Here is a 20,803-nt window from a genome sequence, read left to right as displayed (position 1 = left end):
GGGAAAGTTTCCCTGTGTCAGAGAATTCCCTTGGCAGGACATCTTTGTGAGCTGCACAACCTCCTACTCTGTGTGTATGAAAATGCCGTGTTCATGGCGTGTTCTATAGACAAACCATTAGAGCTGCGAGGGTTTCAGAGAACACCAATTGTGCTAGGCCTTGAACCTTTTGCCCCTGGGTTCATGTTGCTTATTATTACTATTTTGGTTGAAGATTATCAGATTTCTTTGGTTAACAGTAATAGTAATGTATAGTGTTTATTTTCTTGGGCTGAACATTACAGAGATTCTGTGCTGGGCATCTACCATAAGTGTACCATGCTTTTTCTACAAATGCACAGAAAGTTAATTGTCCCCCAATGTAAGCTGTTATTATATATTTAGTGATTGTTTAGAGCAGATCATCCACATTGCTTCCTGACATACTACACGCAGATCATTAAACAACTTGGTTTGGCCATTTTACCATGTCGTACAGTTCATGTTTAGGTAGAAATATTGTGGGTTATTTTTAACTGGAAATAATTAGAAGGCATTCTATGATCTATGATAAATAGAGACCTACCAATAAGCTACCACCCTTGAGTCCACGTTTTAGGAATCGTTTCCACCATGTGTTCCCTGCATGACAGTCCCCAATACAAAAGCAGAAAATATCTTTCCATTGACACAGTGGCTTTTTCTGGAAGCACAAGTCTTGAAAATGATGTTGTTGAAGTTGACATTTTCAATACAGAGAAGTGTCCATCAATAGCGAATTTCCCCACGGCTTTATCCCGGAGGATAATCCACCTCTGGAGAACATGTCACATAAAATGTTTGTTCCAAGAGCATCTACCTGTTTTTTTAATGTTAGAAAGGGTAACGCTAATTCTTTTACCATTGGAGACTCAAATATTTTCATTTCTTCAGAAGCCACAAGGTAGGCAACAAACAATTGCTTTGTTTTAAAAAAAATGGCACTGGCTTTACTGCTTGCCAAAAGAAATACATTCACATAGCTACGGTGCTACCACAAGAAAACAAAGGAAATTGTGTCTGGAGATAGCGGGAATAAAACTAGTAAATCAAGTTATCGAACAAAACACCGCAGTGCACGGAGCTTGCCACTTAGTGATATCAGAATGAGTGTAGAGGTCGAAAGGCAGTATGTTTGGTCCTGCAACACCCATTGTTAAAGGTCCAGGTCATACAATAAGCAGGATGTAATGATTGTACCTGATGCACTTCTATTCTTTTTGTGTGTCTGTGGTTCAAAAATAGAAGTGCTCAAAGTAAAAGATGGAGTGAATGAGGTACAAACTAGAATCCCCCAGGCTTGAGACGGAGCCCTGGGCACACTGTGTGCCAATTGGGGTTTGGCCTGTGTAATGTTTAGGGCACTTGGCTAGGGTTGCTCCTTGGTCTGAAAGCTGCCATCCCTCACCTTGGCATCTCCCTCTGTTGCCCGATCAGTAGCTGGAACATACTACAGCTTGACAGCATAAACCCGATGAACTCTGCATTTGTTGTAAAGCAAACCCAGCAATAAACCTAGCTGTACATTGCTGAATTCCATAGACATAGCACTGAACTTTTGAAAGGTTCTGGCAAGTAGAACTACTAAGCTCTGCCACTGGACTTTTCATAGAGAATGCACAGTCTGATACGTGTCGGAATTTAGCAGTGACTTTGTAGTCAACTGGGCAATCTGACCTCATATTGAGGTTTTACTTCCGTGATAAGGAGAGTTGTGACTATTAGCGAGCCATGGTTTAGCTCTCTCTATAGGTCTTGAGGGTATGTACAGGCAATCATTTTGCCTTCCTAAAGCTTGTTAAGGATGATAAGAGTCATAAATCCCATCCTTATAAACAGTGGTAAATGTTACGCAGTATAAAGCAAGAGTAGAACCTTCTAGTAGACATAGATTATCAATGCATACTAACCAAATATTGTGATTTGTGATGATCTTTATTTTTTGTTCTAGGAGGCAAAGGGAGATTTTTCAAGGTAAGCCTTCAATGTCCATCTTTATTTTATAAATAACTGATTATTTCCTTTGAGGCGCATATTTCCATAGTTCCTTATATATATATTCCTTTCTAAATGTTTTTGTTATGGAAGGGTCGGGGAGGCAGAGACATCTTGTTCTTGGGGGTGGATTCATTAGCCAAGACATAATACAGCACACTAACCAACTGCGTTTCTACTCTCTTGACATCCAAGTGCGCAACCTATAGCACCATTTCCACAGGAACTGTGATCATTCAGGTGGTTTATAAAACATTTGTAGCTGATATCATATGATAAAGGGACAGTGTGAGAAGCAGAAACCAAGCAAAACCAATCCATTCTGGACAAAGAATTATTTTATGGTACAGATGGGCTTCTTGTGTTGTCCATCAGCTGAATGTCTGAAACATAGCACTGCTTAGCAAACGCAGGCTTCAGTGTATTCACTTTCTTTCACTGACAGTTTAATTGATTACTTTTGTCAACTCTCAAATGATACATCCTTGAATTGTCAAAACACAAAAGCAGATGCTGTCAATCAAGCAGAATCTCTCGGGCCTTCTGCTGAAATGGTTTTAAACACCCATAAAGCTACATCTAAACACGAGTTATTACCGCAAGTCTTGTGTATATCAAAACAGGATCTATGGTTGATGGGTTTTCTATAGTTAAATGCCAGTTGGTACCTGCTTATCTATGTAAAGATGAAAATAGCAAAACATGTAAAATGTTCATAGATAAAATCTTTATAACAGCATTTTGTAATTGAATCATCAATACAAACTGATCAGACACTAGCTCACTCATTAAGAAGCTTGTGACCCTTAAGGCATGCCAAGGATAGCGGGTATCATAGTCAACAGGAGGTAAAAGGCCTGTGTATACACTATAGCGAGGGCCACATACTCCCCAGGTTTTCAGGATGGCAACTGCCAATTCTTTGACTACATGTTAATTACACTACCCTAAAACTCTCAAAGCCTTTCAGACCCAAATCTGCTTGACAGCTGGGATAACATAGCCTTTTAAACTGAAACTCTGTATATCAATGATATTCCATGAAAAATCATGAACGCCTATGCTGTATTCTCATCCATTTCATGTTATTTTAATGGACAAAATGTGCCTTTCTTTCAAAGACAAGGCCATTTCTAAGTGACCCCAAACCTTTAAATAGTAGTGTGTATGAAGTAAATTATAGGTAACATAGCCAGAATCGTCTCTGTAATCCTTATAATCCACAATACGTTGGGGACAGTTACACTGTGCGCTTGTAGCCTGATCATAAACATTGCAATATGTTATGAATATGTACAATATATTATTATCATTAGATTGGTTTCCCACAACAAGCAGTTGTGCTTTTTTCCAGCAATGGTATATTTGTTGATTCTGTGGATTTCATAATATCATGTATTTTCTTACATTGGCTGTATAGCCATTGGCAGGTTTGGCATATGAAGGGCTGAGAGTTCGGCAGCTGGCGGTAATCTGAATACATTCAATTCTAGCTCCCATTTCCTCTACTCAGAAATGACAAATTCCCTGTTTATTCATTAGGGATTTGCCCTTGGGTCCCCCTCTCCTTTTCTTTGTTGTATCTTATTTCATTTGTGAATCCCTCAGGTGGTGTTACTCTAGTCATCTAGTGCAGTTCTTAAAGCCATAATCATCCTAGGCCCTGATTAATGGTTGCCTCAATGGGACTGTCAAGGACAGGTTAAGCCTTTGTCTTTAAAACAAAATGTAACATATATATATATTGATATAGATTGCAGTAAACACATTATGGAAGTTATGCTAGTTGGTGTTACAGAACCAAGCGAGTTTGAGTATTGGTGATCTAGCCAAGGACTTGTGCAAGTATGTTTCTGCCAGGCTTTTAATCTTCCAACCAAAGGGGAAGATTTTGCGGGTTACAACATAGACTACACATGTATCCATGTAGCCAATGGGTTTTCCTCCTTTAGCTTTTCTAGCTAAATAAAAATACAGCCCAAGGTGCTGCAAGTGACTGAATGTCAATAATAGAGGTTTCCAGGAACAATCTGATGTTCTGCTCAATCAGGTCTTAAGAATGCAGATAAACCACATTCACAGTGATTTTGAAAAGTTATACCTTCATGTAGGTATAGAAAATAATGAAAACTATATCAGTGGGCACGTACAGTTAGAAAAAACCCAAAGAAAAAAATCAAAAAGATACCGTGTTTGCAAATCACCAAGGCAAAATACAAGTGACGATGTTTGCTGCACTCCTAAAGACGTAAGACTTAATGCCATAGCAAAAATGTCTTCTATGCACTATATACAAACAAAGTATTAATGTACATACCAGTACAGAGTTTTTGGATTACTCCTTAAGATATATCTTTATATATATTTGTTTTGCCTATGGTATTTGGTCTTAAGTATAGGAAATATAGCATACATTGTTACTTGAATGGTGATGAATCAAAACAGATTTTTATGTTATTATTTATGTATTTTCTAGGGTATGTGTTTCCTTTTGTGTCTGTAACTATAGTAGAAATGATGTCATTACCAACCATTGTGTGATAGCAGAAGGAAATGTAGTGGTTTAGTATAGAGTTCTTGGCAACATCATAAAATATACCCAGTACAAGCAAGAACAGATGGAGACCTTAAGTCCATAAGTACCATGTTTCATCACACTGATGCTTCCCAAAAATGAAACAACATAATTATAAATATCGGCATTTAAAATCATATATAGAGTTATTTTTCCATTAATATTAATTCTATCAATGGTATTGAGTAGCACTGTGGAACATGGGTGATAACTAATGTTGAAATACTCCAAAATGTTTCTTTTTTTATTAAGTTTCAGATCAAATAAGACATGATAAATACTCAGTATTTAACTCAGGCTGAGTGTATGCATGATGTGACAGCAAACAGATGTTTCAAACATGTACCAAATGTCAGGATATTGGATGCAAACACTAGGCTGTTCTTCCTGAAAGTCCATAATACAACGCATACCAACTTAAAGCGAGCATCTTCCCAAGGTGTCCGCCGTTTGGGTTAATTATATTGTATTCTTGGAGAGATTGCTAGTTTAACATTCTGAAACATGTTTGTTACATTTTGGTTACATTTGGTTTGTGGTTTCCATGCACTAGAGGGGGTTTAAGTCACTTTGAAAATGTAAATTCTTCCTGTGTTCTTTGAAGATCAAGGTCCTTCTGCGTACAGTATGCATTAAATGTTTGTATGAATAAGATGTCCCTAATGGCAAAATGCTGCACCAGCTGTATAGTAGAGCATGATGGAGCCCTTTAATTGAATATCTGCTTCTAAGTACGTCCGGTGACCATGCATTGTGACAGCGCAGAACACAGAAGCCTGTACGCCTCACTAGAAGACCTTTTTATGCAAGAAAGCACATGATTTCCTAGATGTATTGTCGTTGCCTCCTGTGATCTATGAATGCGGTTCTCCTCATCCAACAGTTGCTTGCAGAGTACAAAAGCTAAAATATACCCCTGGCAACTTACATGTGATTTGTAATGTTATGGTGGACCCTGGACAAATAAATAATAAATACATCATATAGGGGAGAACACCGACTCATTAATGCTGGTGTAACACAGTGACAGCATTTAGTACAATATACAGTTAAAGATATAGGTCAACCTGCTACTTTCTTGTTACCAGTGCTGTAAGGTTGCGCGGTGCCAGCAATGTGTTGCACGCTTCTCTGGCACTAAACCAGTTGTCCTGCCTTTCTTCAATGTTTACCGTCAAACATTCCATCTGGTGGGGAAGAGGTTAAAGAAAATCCAGCATAACAGGCCAGGGAACTTAATATGGCTTTAATCTTTCCGTTACATCTCCTGCCATATGGGGTCGGGGGGGATTTTTTGATGTTTCCCATAAGCAGGCGCACAAGAAGCCTTTTAAGGAAAGCTACAAGTGTGTTTAATAAGCAGTGGAAATAGATACCTTTATTTGTTGGATGAATTGCTCTGCTCTGTGAAATGTGGTATAATAAAATAAAATAGATGACAGACTAATCCTTCCAGAGACAAATAACACACAACCATAACATACGCAGTATAAGACCTTTTATCCAAATACATTTGTTGCTCATCTATGTATATATGTGTGTGTGAATATAGATATTGAGACTGTCTAAGGCAGGAACAATACAGTAGGGTGATATGTACCTCTAAATACATAGGGGAGTAACATATATATATTATATTACCTTTTGTTTCTTTACCTGAAATTGTTAGGTTATGTCCTGTTTACGCACTATATAGCTCAGCAGAATGTGATAAAGCTATACGATACATAAATAATAGTAGTTATGCATCATTATAACTTTTTGTAAAGGTTTCTCTTTCCGACAATACAACCATCACAAGCAGCATGTGAGTCCAGAAAGAAAATGCAAGGATTTCTCTAAATACACTAATGTCATAGGTAAGGAGCTGAAACATGAGCTCTTCCAGAAAGTTGTTGACATAGCAAAGGTTAGCCCTAGGCCTGGGCTCTTAAGTGCGGGGATCGCTTTTTATTTAAACAAGGTATGTTTGTGTTAGAAGCAAAAATGAAACCTCCATCCTAAAGTGAGGTTGTCGTGGTCCATTGATTGTTTGTGATATACAATCGTGAAATACCTTACCGTTTACCTTGTTCATGGGAACTTGCTTTTATTTCACATCTGACACTTTTATTTCTGAATCTACCAACTTGATTTAAGGCATACAAAATATTCAACAGTTATATTGTTACAGGGCTATACTGCACCTAAAAATCCCACACTCATTAAAGCAATATGCTTTTTGTCTGACTATTTTTATCTGTTTTGTTTTACATTTTTATTTGTTGCTAACGTGTAGAGCCTACCGTTTGTGGTGTCTGGGTGCATTATTTCTTTGGTGCCCCTACATAACTAACGCACATACTAACACGCAAACCTGCTCTAACTCCACTCACTCTGAAACTATGTACATACCTAAACAAACTCTGTCTCCCGCTCCTTCTCTCCCAATCTCACCCTTGACACCATACACTAACACCATGCGCTCACACTCGTGCGCTAACACCATACTTTCACATGCGCCAACACCATGCGTACACTTGAAGCATAATGTCAAGTATGTTACGGAAAACATAAAACCCCAGCTTGTTGTTGTGGCTTTTGGGGGTGGGGTGGTTGGGATATCCATATTGGAGAGTGGATCTAGATGTATGTAATAATGGTTATTATAACAAATGGTTACTTGTTTTGCAGCTGTAATTTTAATATTCATTTCTGCAAGAAATGGGTTAATTTTTAAGAAGGGAGCAGCAGCTGGAAACTCAAAAATGGGAATTGAATGTTTGCAGCAGCTGGCATGGTACAGCACAGCAGCTGCTCTGCTAACCACAATGATGTGATATTCTTAGGCCAGTTTGGAAATGTCCACAAACAAGCAATTTAATACAGTCTTAATTCATTCTTCCTCATTAGCACATGAGTTAAATATATACCAAAATCTCATTTTTTATTGGGGTGCGATTTACTTGATTTTGGATTAGGATGGGATTTAGTAAATTGGGGATAAGTAAAATGATGCTGCTTATTGCAACACATTTTGGGGGAGATAATGGTTGTAGCCACTAATGGACAGGTAAGAGCACATACAACTCAACAGCCAGGAAGATGCCATGACCAAGAACCAATACTTCATTGCATCTCATTCACTGGAATTAACAATAATTCACTGGAAATTCACCACATGAGCGTGTTTAGGTTGGCAGGTGTTTTCTTTACATTTCTGTGTATTAATAAACTCAAAGTGCTCTGGATTCTCACGCATAGGTGGAGGGAGGATTACCGAGTACAATAACTTGTTTAAATTGCATGTTCCAGCCTGAATACGGAGAAACTCATCGCTTTCTGCAAGGTGTTACAAGACACTTGATTCCACATTTTATCCATGCGCAAAGCACAAACACGCTTCTGTGGCAGCAACCACAACTGTGACGTTTGCTGGAGGATTTGTTGTGTTATATCCTAAAAAATAGTGGAAAGATACCAAACAAAAAATGATGCGTCCTCACTAATAGAAGCATAGAATTTGATGGCAGATAAGATCAGTTTCCTGATGGAAAGATTCAGACGGCAATCAGTTCTTGGTGTTCTCTTAGATTCCGGATAGCTTTATGCCTACCCCCATGCATTTTAAATACCCTCATGGTATTAGCATGCACCACTTCTCATGGGAGGCTGTTCCATTTACCTACCACACTCTCAGTAAAGTAAAGCTTCCTTACATTGCATCTAAACCTCTGCGCCTCAAGTTTTACATTCTGATGCCTTGTTCTAATATTTCTCCTCCTTTAAAAGAAGCTTCCATCCTGTACTTTGTTAGTATAACAGATTCATAAACGTCTGACTTTCTGTAGTCTCAGCAATTTAGGTGTTTGAACGTGTTCATGGTGGTAATGTTATGTCACATAATGCGTGCCAAGAAACCGTTGCATTGTGTTAAACCTTTTGAAAACTATATACGTTTCTATACTGAATGTGTTTATTCTATGTTGTAGTACGGTTTGCTAGCCAAACGATTTGTCTTCAGCTGGAGTCACAGTCTATAAAATTTCTTTGTTAGCCCCAAACACCAAATAAAATACAATAGTCTGTGAAGCCAGCGGTGTGGGAAAACAGATCAAAATGTTATCTGCATATGAAATTATCTGGTAGATTTATAAGCAGAAACAATACACAACTCCATGGTTTCCAAGGAGCACACAGACCAAGCAGCAAATCCCCCTGCATTTTGATACTGCACCATCCTATACCAATATACAAAACTCGTTCTAAATTGAGCCTTACTGCAAAGAACAAAATAACCAATATTTGGATTTTGTATATTCTGTACATCTTGGTGGTGTACAAACTTGCCTGAAATCCAAGGTGACGGGACAAAAGAGTTGGCTGGGACTTTGATAGTTCCGAATACTTCCTGGGAGATTAAATGGCTATTCTATGATGTGTGAGGGGCTAACTTTATGCTAACATGCCAGCCTTTCACAGCCAAGTCACCATATTCATGTATCCATGCACACTCCAGGCCAACTGTGTAGTAGCTTTACAAAGAAAATAAGGCTTCCCAGTGGGGAACTTTGTGATACTAAAGAGTCTATCGAAGCTATGTAATCTTGTTGCATTTAAGATTTAATTATAATTCACGTTGTAAATTAAATCCACTAATGCTCTCTAATGGATGGACATTTAAATGCTAAAATTCAATTTGAGTGTGTGTGTCCCTGTCAAAACATCTTTGGCCTGTGTCAGGTATCACCTTGCATCTGTACTGGCTGCTTGTTTGTTGGCACTGGGGAACATGGGCTAGATGTGCAGAAGACTGCTTAGCAAATGGATATTGGTATTAATAAAATAATAATAATAAAAAAACAAAACCATTAACACTGGAAGTAAAAAAAATACCCTAATCCTACATCCTAAGTAGTGTAGCTGTTTACAGTAATCCATAATAATTATGAAACCCTTCAAAACAAATCAGTTTCCCAGCAATGATGAAAGAAACCTTTTTTTTTTTTTTTTCTTCTTCTTCTTCCATTGACACAGTACCAACAATAACTCTTTGGAGTCCGTGCATTTCATGTTTTTATTATGTGAATGGAAAGCAGAAGAATAACTGAAGTATTATCCTTTAATATCAGCTGTCTCATAACACGACTGCTTTATAGAGGAAACAAAAGAGAGAGGCATGGCTTCTTTAAGCTGCAGAAAGGGAAACAATAGCACAGCACAAAGGTGGCCATTGTCTTCTGCTTTTTCTCATACTTACTGGTTTACTCTTTGTTTGTGTTTAGAAGTAGAAATCATGCCAATGTGCAGGATAATATATGCACATTCATCTTCTACTTTGTAAGCTTAGAGTTTAGATTGTAAACTCCTCAACAGGGCCCTCAAAAGCCCACCATCCCTGCCAGGAACTTTGTATCAAACTACCATAAGCCTAGATGGCAAGCTTACAGGCAGGCTTCTCGACTCCTGCTGTATCTGTATGTATTAATGTATATTTGTTATGTACGTGTTAATTGCCCCATTTAAATTGTACAGCACTTCATAATTTGTTGGTGCTTAATAAATACAAGATAATAATAATAAAAATTTTGAGGAGGGCTCTCCTCGCCTCACATGTTATGTTGCATACTACTTACGCATTGTACAGCTCTGCAGAATATGATGGTGCTATATGAATTAATAAATAATAATAACATACAACTACTGGATTATTTTTTACACCCGTGTAAATTCATAATTTGTTGAATGAGAGGGGAAAGAAACATGCTGTTAAATATCTGGTTTAGTATGCTTCATTATCATAGTTGTAGTGTTTTTCCTGGCTCCCTTTTACTTACTCAGCAGTTTTAACCGGGCTACAAAGCTCATTCACAGCTCTTACTTTTCATTTTGGCCATATGAATGGCAGCATGCTAAAATGTCCAAAGGTTAATCCTTCTACTGCAACAGGAGCCTCTAAACACACGCACCTCTGTTAGGAACTCCCAGACAATGGAAATTCTCTTTCTCTTAAAGTGTTAGATTTAAAAGCAAAATGAAGCATAAATGAGAAATGACAGAACAGATCGGAATGTATCTGATTGCACCCCTGTTAATACTCTTTATTTATGTCCCTATTTGCTTCTGGTGTAACTTTCTCATTACCTTGCAAATCCTACCCCCTGTTGCCAATGAGCGATCCCTACTCACATTTTTTATATTGATTCCATTTGTTACCATCATTATACGTTACTCCCCGTATCTCCTAAATAATTATCCCTCAATTCCCCCCATGTACGCCATAATATAATTAACCTCACGTCCGCTCTGCTTCTTTCATTGCTTCCTTAATCATGTTGTTATGTATCTTGTCAGTATGAATATATATCGGTTGATTAGATATGAAGAAATGGGCACATTTTTGCCAAAATGAAAAGTCAAACAATTGTGTCTCATCAGATGTTGTCATTGGCCATGGCGTGCAATTTAGTTGACTACAGTGTGGTTGAGGTGCCCGCGCTGCATTTGCTGTTCATTATGGATAAAATATTGTTAAAATAAAAGCCATTTTGTTTAATTGGGGCGCTATCATCCAAGGTAAATGCATGGTGAGATTTGCTGCTAGAGGTTGCCTATAGAACACAATAATACATTAGTTTCGTTGTATGTACGTTTCATGCTGACATATCAGCTTGTTTGTTTATATTGTATCTATATTCTAAGAAATGCATCACAATATCAGTGTGAGCTAAGAACAGATTACACGGACAAGCTTTTCATCTTCTCTCTTCAGCGACAAAGATGTAATGGGAACCTAATGAATGCTTGGCACATTTTGTTGCTTAGCACAAGTTGGCTTTTAAATCCCTTTTAAAAGATGCTCGATTCTTAACGTATTCTCGGGTTTCATTAACCCCTGTCTCCTTTTGGTTGATGGTGGAGAAATGACATGAAAGTAACATATGTAATGCCGTGTCGCTGAGCCAGCTGTGCAGGTCAAGCACGCAGCCTTGTTTTGTATTCTGATCCTCTGTTTGATTTCTTTCCCTTTAGTGATGAGCTTACAAGAGGAGATTTAAAGAAGCTGCCAGCCCTTCCAACGCAGGCCCTGAAGGAGCACCCATCCCTGGCCTACTGGTAATTTTATTAAATCATGATAGATACACTACTCGTATGTATCCGACGGCAGGTAAAGACACCTGTTCTGTCTTGGCTGGTTCAATATAACATAACTGCTGTAATGTAACATTACAGCAAAATGTCCTATTACAATGCAAATCTCCCAAAACTGCTTTTGCCTTGAGTTAGGCGTAAGCCAGCCCTGCTCTGATATATATATATATATACATATATATACATATATATATATATATATTGGAGTTTATATGGGAGATGTGTGCATTAGTATACAGGGACTTTCCATTTAAGACAGGCTATAACATTATACGATAACGGGCTGTTTGTGAATAGCTGTGGGGCGCCAGTGTATCGTCTTCTTGTGGCCTTGGTATTGGCAGGTGGTCCGCTGCTAGACAAGGAGTTTTCGCAGCTGCCAGTAACTGTTAACCGGACGGCAGTTAAGAGAAGAACAGCTGAGGTGACAGTACGCGATTTTCATTGGCTTTATAAATGGCGGATCTCTGTCCAAGCATTTATTCTTCCTCTCGTGATCTCCTTTACTTAATAGGAGCATCGTTGTGCTGTCTTACACATCTCAAGCCCCTTGAGATGTGTAAGAAGCGAGTCAGAGGGGGAATCACAAGTCTTTCACAAATGCCACTGTGATTAGAAGAGTAATCCTTGATTGGAACTCATGGGATTCACTTGTATTCTTTACTCTTACTCTTGGAATGTTTGACATTGAACAGCTTAGTGGCTAAGTAACTGATTAAGTAATACTAGGTCTGTTGGTGTACTGTATCAGTGATTGGAACTGTCACTTTGGTGATATGGTTAATGTTTATGGGACTGTTTCTGTTTGTCCCCAGTGAAATTCAGTGTGGTTTAGTTGATTATACAAAAGCACACTCTCATCATGTTTCACAAATACCTCATTTTAACTCAGACCCTGTCATACTATCATTACCCGTTCCTATGTAACAGCATCATACAAATAATATATCCCTTTTATTCTCTTAATTTTATTGCAACTCTGCAGTTTCTTATAATATAACTGTCTGCACATATGTATTACTATGAAGTGAATAGAAATGTGCAGAATTTAGGGGATATGTTTTAATGTAATGCAATTGACAAATTAACTACACTTACATACGATATAGCGCGAGCTGACACCAGATGACTACAAGGGGACGCGTTTCGCACACAAAAGCAGCCCCAGATGCATTCTTCCAGTTAATTAGGTTACATTCGTATTTATTAACATGGATGTTCCAAATCTGTATACTTCCTCTGATTGTCCTCTCTGTTTTTTGTTTTTTTTAGTGAGGACAGAGTTATTGAGCATTACAAGAAACTGAGTGGCCAAACAAGAGGACAAGCTATTGTAAAGTAAGTTTCCAAATGTTCCTTCCACCAAAATACTCTATTGTCCACTATAAATGATACTTTCCGCATAACCGGTGCACTGGCTAATCCATGCACCAAGAATTACATTATGCACGTTTATATACTGTACTTTAACAGTTATTTTATCTCGGGGTTGCCATCAGAGTTTAAACGCTGTTCTCTATATTTCTCTTTCAGTTACATGAGTGTTGTAGAGTCCCTTCCCACGTATGGAGTCCACTACTATGCAGTTAAGGTAAGATTTATGTTGGCATTAGGTCAGTAGGACCTATAAAAATAGTGTCTCATATATATATATTGTGAACAGTGCCCTCTTTACCTATTGTGTGTATTGTAAGAAGAGATGTGTAAATTGTTGGCGCTATATAAATGAAAGATAATATATTTATTTAGAATTACTAACAGAGAGAAAGGATGGTACGGTGTTAGCCAGCAGAACAGACAGGAGTCAAGGTACTTTTTTAATAAAGAAATCACAAAGTGGAGTAACTGGATACCTTCTGACAATGATAAATGCAAGCTGTTAAGATACAGAGGTCTTCATTAGGCATAGCTTAGCAAGTGAAGCCGAAACGCCATGGGAAATGCATGTTAATAATGTACGAGGCACAAAATTCACCATTTTGAGTATGTGTCTGTAAAGTGCCATTTCTGTGTAAGTGTGTTTTGCCACAGTCTACTGAATTTATAGTACAAGCTACCGGTCAGGGGCAACATGGCAAGCTGATGGTGGCTTCACTTTTTTAGGTAATTATTTTAAAACAATAGTTCAGAAAGTAAGAGTTCTAAATTAGTTAGAACACTAAAAATAAATGTAAAAAAATGTTCTAAATTAATTAGAATATATATCAAGATGACATTACTGCCCATCTTTTGATGATTCTTGCTTAGTTTACAACAGATGTTTGTGGGCTTCTCTGAAGTCATGTGGTGTGTTGGAGGCGATGTTGTAACCTCTTCGTATTCTTCTAATCCCTTGGCCCTTGAGTAAAACTGCCATCACAAGGCTAAAGAGAAGGAAGTTTCTGAATTATTGATAAGGAAATAGCTAGGACCTCACAAGAGACATACATTAGTCATTTCCAACATTAAGTGAAGTAAATAATGCATCAATTCAAGACAAGGACTCAATCCAAATTCACAGCTGGAGATAAAGTCTGCAATTAACTGGTGCATATGAGTGAGAGTGAGAATGGTACTGTGTTTCAAAGTTAAACCATGTCATAAGAGTCGGTTATTGTCTATACATTGCTGTTATTCTGGATGTGTGAAGATAAATGTAATTGTTTCATTTCATTTCAATCTAAGAGAATTTACAGTTCTGTATTTTCTCATAAAGAAACATATTTGGTTGCCTATGAAAATGCAGAACAAAGAAAAATGCTCAGACTTTCTGTGCTTATATATGCAGTCATCAGAATTGCTTTACATGTAGTACACGTAATATATTAACAATGACGCCTAAGATGTTTAAATTAGTAGGTAGCCTTATTGCCGCATGGCCTTGACTTGTAATATAATGTGACCCGCTCCCTTGTGTTTGTAAATGCATACTTGGAGAGGTTAAGGAAACAGGCAAACCTCATTCCATGAAAACCACTTCCAGTCTTACCCACAATGAGAAAAAGAATGATCTTCTGACTCATGGAAATAGAATTGGTCAGCAGATAGCAACCAATTAAATGATTTTGTCTGGTCATTCCTTATCTGAAAACCCAGACATCATTTGTGATTAATTCTATACAATATGAGCAGTTGGCACACTGGTATAAACTTCAATTTACACACTGAACTGCAATGCATACTAGAGGAAAGTTTTCTGAAGGTTTAAATGTTGATTTGAAAGTGCATGAATTTGATAACCAAAGTATTTTCTCAGCACCTCTTTATCATCCAACAGGACAAGCAGGGAATCCCTTGGTGGCTGGGATTGAGCTACAAGGGGATTTTTCAGTATGATTACCATGATAAAGTGAAACCACGAAAGGTGAGTGTCATTCCTCTGGATTACAATACACTGATTTGAAAGGTTAATTTATTCAAACAATGTTTCTGAATAGTTCCAATTGTTCAGTGTCCCACAAAAAAGGTATTCAATTAATAACTTTGTAGGTGGTACAGAGTTACCCATATATGTTTTTGGTTTAATTTCTTTATAATTATCCACAAGTCACATTTGATTCTGCTTAGATTATCACGTTTAACCCTATAATACTATGCAATATAAATGCACATGTTTGTTTATGTATAAATGTACGTACAATGTGATATGTTAAATTAAGTAAGAGAAGTCACACCGTAACCTGAATTCTATGTGTAAAGATGGGACAGGAGGGTGTTTCTTGTCTGCCCAGCACACTTCCGAGTCTTGATGAAAGGTCGCTTTAGCTAGCTATACTTGCACTTTTCTTTTGTCATTTGTGTAAGTGCTTCGGAGATTTTATTGCAGTGGCAGGCTGTTTTACCTAAACTGATATACGTGGCAAAAGGTGGCATGAACAACTGTCTTGATGTTATTTTTCCCAACTCTTCCTCCTCAACCTTTACTAAAGCTGCAAGATTAAAATGTGAGAGGAAAATAAGAGTTTACTGTAATCTCGGGAATTACATAAAAAAAAGTAAAAAACATAAAAAAGTGCAAAATGTAAGCCTACTCTAAGCCATGTTAAACCACATGACTCAGTCAGGCTAGTTTGTACAGAAATATGCAGGATAATAATACATTATGATCAATACAAGTTTATTTTTACCGTTCCTAAAAATATAACACTTTTCATCCCCAATATAATTTCCTTAAGTTTGTATTGATCTGGGCCATAATTAACCGGTAAGGCTAAGTGCTCATTAGCAGGTTATCTTGCAGTAACCCTTACTGATTGAATTACCTGCTAATTTAACCCCTGAAGGGATAGATTTTTCCAGGGGTGATGGTAGCAGTTTCCACAACTACTAAGTTTATGGCATCATTAGCATATCACAGGAACACCCCAGCAGGAAAGGTTTAAATATTGGTCTAACCCCCTGCTGCTTAATTAGGCTAAAGCCACAGGCCACCGGGAGTATGGCTTGTAGAAATTCATAGCATGACAATTGTCCATTGGTTTCATTTTATTCATACTAAAATGCTTGGAGCAATGTCCTGTTTACCAGGGTTAAATCTGAAAATGTCTTCTTATTCTAGGACGGACCCAAAATAATAAAATTATTATGGAACTACAGAGACACATTAGATATTATCGGACACATCTGCCGTAGGGTGGCCTAATCCGGTAGACAGTAAACCGGATGAATGATTGTGTACAAGATTTTATTGCATTTTGTGCACGCCATGGGATCTTTTATAAGAAGCAGACATTGGAAAATGGCTTTAATTAATCCAATTGCATATCTATTATGTGCATTTCTTATTGAATGTCTGCTGTCCTTCACGAACCAAGGAATATAAAACCTTGGTTTATGTTTTTTTTTTTTTTTTTTTTTTGGATTCTTGTATGGAGTACAAAAATGGTGGGTAGGTAGCAGTATGTATGTGTGTATATATATATATATATATATATATATATATATATTAGCTGCTTTTTAATTATCCTCCTATGTATTCACTAAAGGAAGATAATAATTTCATTAAAAAGGAAAGAAAAGTAAAAAGCCAAATCTGTAAGCTTTCGTAGTGATTCAGAGATGGGGGATGAGGAGATCTCTAGCAGTCTGTGGAGAATCTTTTACTGTTGTCTGTTGAACTTCACTAAGCTGCTGATGGACGCCAGCAGTAATGTCACCACGTTTGGGACCGCTTCAGAATAGCAGTAGATAATGTCTTTAATAGTTTCAAATGCTCTACATAAGTTATCTCCTCAGTGGCCTGGGGTTCTCTTTTTTGCAGTTATGTATAAAGGGTCGGCCCATAAAACTTTCCGAATGCGGAAGAAGAGGTGTGGGTGGTATAACCACCACTGGCCAACTTAATCTGCACAAGCTGTCCTATTGTAAACAGTTATTCTTCCAGCAGCTCTTAATTATTTGGAAGGATAAACAAAGCTTCAGAAGCAGAATCCCATGTTGGGTGTAGCTGACGGGAGTTAGTAAAGTACACAGTGAAAATAAAAGAAATGTATCTGTATGCCTGGGCATGGTTAACCCTTTGATTTTTGGGTAATGTATTACGAAACAATTTCAGTTTCTCATGGAAATCTTGAAGGTGCTGCTGCACTTCATATCGAAAGTAATGAATATTATTAACGTGGAGTTCATACTTGAGTGGGGCTTTGCCTCTGCCAGTGAATTAGCAGAAATCAGCTTAGGAGCTCAGACTGTAGGTGGTTTGATAGGAGAGATATTCATCCAAGGTATCATCTTGGTCACATTAGCAGATCATGTTGGATAGAAAAACTATTTTTTTTTCTATAGCCTGGTTGCCAAATACTCACCGGGAGATTATTTTCTATTTTTATTCAAAGTTTCGGGTGGGATTAAATAAGCAGTAGGCTGAGACCACAACATTTATTTCAGTTCTATGGTGATTATGAGGCTGGTGATTCATGTCTGAAGAATAAGGAAATGCTGGGCCACCAGGGAAAATAATACCATGTACACGGTTATGTTTTTTTTTATAGGATTCATAAACTATGTTTTTGTACTTTATATCAAAGATGGAATATAACACACACATACATATGGAAAAGGTAGCAAAGTCCTGTCTGTAATTGCATTCTTGGGTGACATCAGCAACACATTAAATTGTGCACTTATATGTTTAACTATAAATATAAAAAGGATTTTACAAGTCTTGGTAAAGGTTTACCCCTAACCAGGGGAGGCACTTACATATACTCATCCATGCTAGCACACCAACATTTACACATACACACTCATGCTAACACGCCAACATTTCACAAAGGGCCAGTGCCTGCCACCTGGGCCAGCCCACCCCTGTCTCTAACTACACACACTAAAACAGGATATAAAGGACATAACAAACAAGGATATAGAAATACCCCATGGGTTTATATAGTGACTTAAGACAAGTATGTAAAGTGATTAGTTGGTGAAGTAAAATGATAATTTCATTGCCACACTACATATCCCACCAGCAGTAGATAGCTGGAGAATTATGCATGCAGAACAGGGACTGTATTATGAATCATACCTAGAAATGCTTTTTCCTGGCATCTGGGATGTGTCTGGAAATGTTGATGTATGCCAGAAGCTGATGAGTGGTAGCGTCAAATAGCTTGCGCTCTTCCCCCTCTACCCACATACTGCAGATTCTCATATATGGGCATTTCATTAATTCAGTATATACATACACGCACAGGATGTATGTCTTTTAGGCATAGAGACATCTAATGTGTTTACACACCATGAGCACATAAGATAAAGTCTCTGATAAAGGAGTCTGTACAGAAGAAAATCATGGTGCATCGGTCCCGCTTAAGAACAAGTTTGTAGTAGTTTTTGATACCTTAGTAGTAGTAGGCCATGCATAGAACAAGGCATAGCTTCAGATAGGCTTTTTCATGAGCACAGAGGTCTCTTCTTTAAACAGAACCTCTCAGGAAAGGACCTCTGTGGTTCCAAACACATATATGACTGTATGTATGTTTTGTGAATATGTCAGCCCAGTTTTATCAAGGTACTTTAATACAGCTTTTTATAGTCAATGGAGTCTATTCACTAAATTCACTAAAACGTCAGGAGAGTTTGCAGGAGAGTTCTGCTACACCAGATTGTGGGTACGTATAGGTGTAAGCATAGGAGTGATAATAACTTGGTAGGTATGTTTTTTGAGTATAACCATGTTACAAGTGGGAATACCAGTCAATACACTAAAACCCTGATTATTCTATTGTTAAATATATTTCGGCACAATTATTATTCTGGATGGGTTGCCAAGATGTTGTAGATATTCGGGTTTGGCAGAACTGAAAAAGAAACATGGTTTGTTTCCATACATATGTCACAATACCAAGGCTTTTCGTGAGATATTTGCTATGATCCCCATTTAACTTTATATGCATGTTTCTCATAAGTAAATTACTCCGTTTCCAGATTGTATTTTAGGGTCTACGTCTGTTAGTATGTTTTGGTTCAGGGGTCACATCCACAGGCCCACTTGGTATTAAAGTGGAACGTGCTGGCTGGTTTGTGACACAAACCGTGGCACAGCTCATATAGGAGAGTTCTTTCATGTTGGGTTATATCTCAGTCTTAGCTGAACATTAGCAAGTCAAGCAGATTGGAAGGTTAAATATGCTGTCCCACTTAAACAATACATTAACTTCATTAGTATGTTAAGCATACGTGTTTGCACATTTGCGATCCGAGATAACAGGGCATCAGTTGGTAGGGACCACAGGTGCACAAGCATTTTAGACTATATTGCCTTATTTAACCAAAAGTAAACAAATGGCAAGTCCTGCCATATGGGAATGGCACCATGTCAATATATATATAACAATTACTAGGGTATATTAATATCTCTAGAATGAAAACTGTTGGGAGCAGATAGGAGGGAATACTTAGGTCCTTTTGTTTTGAAACGCATGACGTTTAGAGAACACACTGTTCATGGTTATTTTCTAGACAATTGTGTTCCTGGACTAGCAGTTACAAGAATTTGTAACACTTCCAGAGTCCCACGTCAGTCAGCCTTTATCATGATTTCCCACACCAAGAATTCAGAGAACAAAAGTTTATTTTTCACTCCTTTTACTTGTATATTTTTTGAGGTTGATTGATGGACAGATACCAACGTTATAGAAAGCCTCTCTGCATTAGCCGCAACTTGCCATCATTTACCCACCCTTTATTATTTGTTAGTCTGCAATAGTTTTTCACTTGACTGTGGTATGTCAGCAGCTATGGCTGATTTTGGGCAGGGTCCTGCCATGTTGGCAGCCTGGTGCCTCTTAGAGACAATGAGGAGGATGTCACCGTTAATTAATATGTGATCATCCACATGCATCAGAGCTTAGTGGTCATCTGACAACAATTCACAAGCAGAGAACCTTGATACACCCAAAGCTTACCTAAAAATAACGCAAATTAGTATCTGATGCACACCTAATAATAATAATGCAGCAAATATTTTATTGCTTTAATTAATAGTTTGGAAGTGAGCCAAGACTTAGCTGCAGATTTGCTGCAGTTGGTGCCGAGTGAGCAGCTTTCAGCATAGGTTTGTGGAAAATGAGGTTCAGAGACATTTGTCATACACTCTCCTTTGGCCTGGTTTTTATATATATATATATGGTTAGTGGGGAAACATGAAATAATTTCATGTTATTGCTTTTACTAAACATTATGAAGATGGAGTTCCTTGTATAAGAAGGGCTGAGTTAGCCCTTCATAATACATGTAAAATACCACCATAACAGATGGTTTATATGAATAAACCTGCGGGTGGAGTTTGTTTCTAAATTAACAATATTATAAGGAGGCATGAGTGAAATATAAAAAAAATCCAAGCATTAGTTAAAGGAGAACTCATGAAAAAAAATCTCATTGAGCATAACATACACTGCTGTTTAAATTAATGTAGTTTAGCATTGACAAAAAAACTGTTTTTATCTCATTTTGTTCCAAAAACTTCCTTTTTTCTGCAGACCTATATTTGGATTACTTTCCCTCCTCAAACATTACACGTTGCTGATTCTTTCATGGCAATGCTAATGAAGTCTGTTCCTCTATAGAGTTTCATTAATCAGAAGGTCTAGCTGGGCGATTAAG

The 20,803-nt window shown here is 37.6% G+C and overlaps 1 protein-coding gene across 4 annotated transcripts in view; it reads left to right on the top strand.

Moving 5' to 3' along the window:
- LOC149298819 (FERM domain-containing protein 4A-like) overlaps positions 1–20,803 on the top strand; it is a 123,336-nt gene that overhangs the window by 73,910 nt on the left and 28,623 nt on the right. For all 4 annotated transcript variants that reach the window (XM_089487133.1, XM_089487132.1, XM_089487134.1 and 1 more), the window contains exons 7-11: positions 1,970–1,992; positions 11,600–11,683; positions 12,992–13,057; positions 13,253–13,310; positions 14,976–15,062. In XM_089487133.1, the coding sequence (XP_089343259.1) occupies positions 1,970–1,992; positions 11,600–11,683; positions 12,992–13,057; positions 13,253–13,310; positions 14,976–15,062 (318 nt within the window). The remainder of the gene's footprint in view (positions 1–1,969; positions 1,993–11,599; positions 11,684–12,991; positions 13,058–13,252; positions 13,311–14,975; positions 15,063–20,803) is intronic.

Source organism: Sceloporus occidentalis, unplaced genomic scaffold (genome assembly GCF_023333645.1).
Source record: "Sceloporus occidentalis isolate IW3139 unplaced genomic scaffold, rSceOcc1.0.p SCAF_31, whole genome shotgun sequence".
NCBI classification, from domain to species: Eukaryota; Metazoa; Chordata; class Lepidosauria; order Squamata; family Phrynosomatidae; genus Sceloporus; species Sceloporus occidentalis.
The sequence above is the reverse complement of the archived record's forward strand: the minus strand, read 5'-3'. Positions and strand labels throughout refer to the sequence as shown.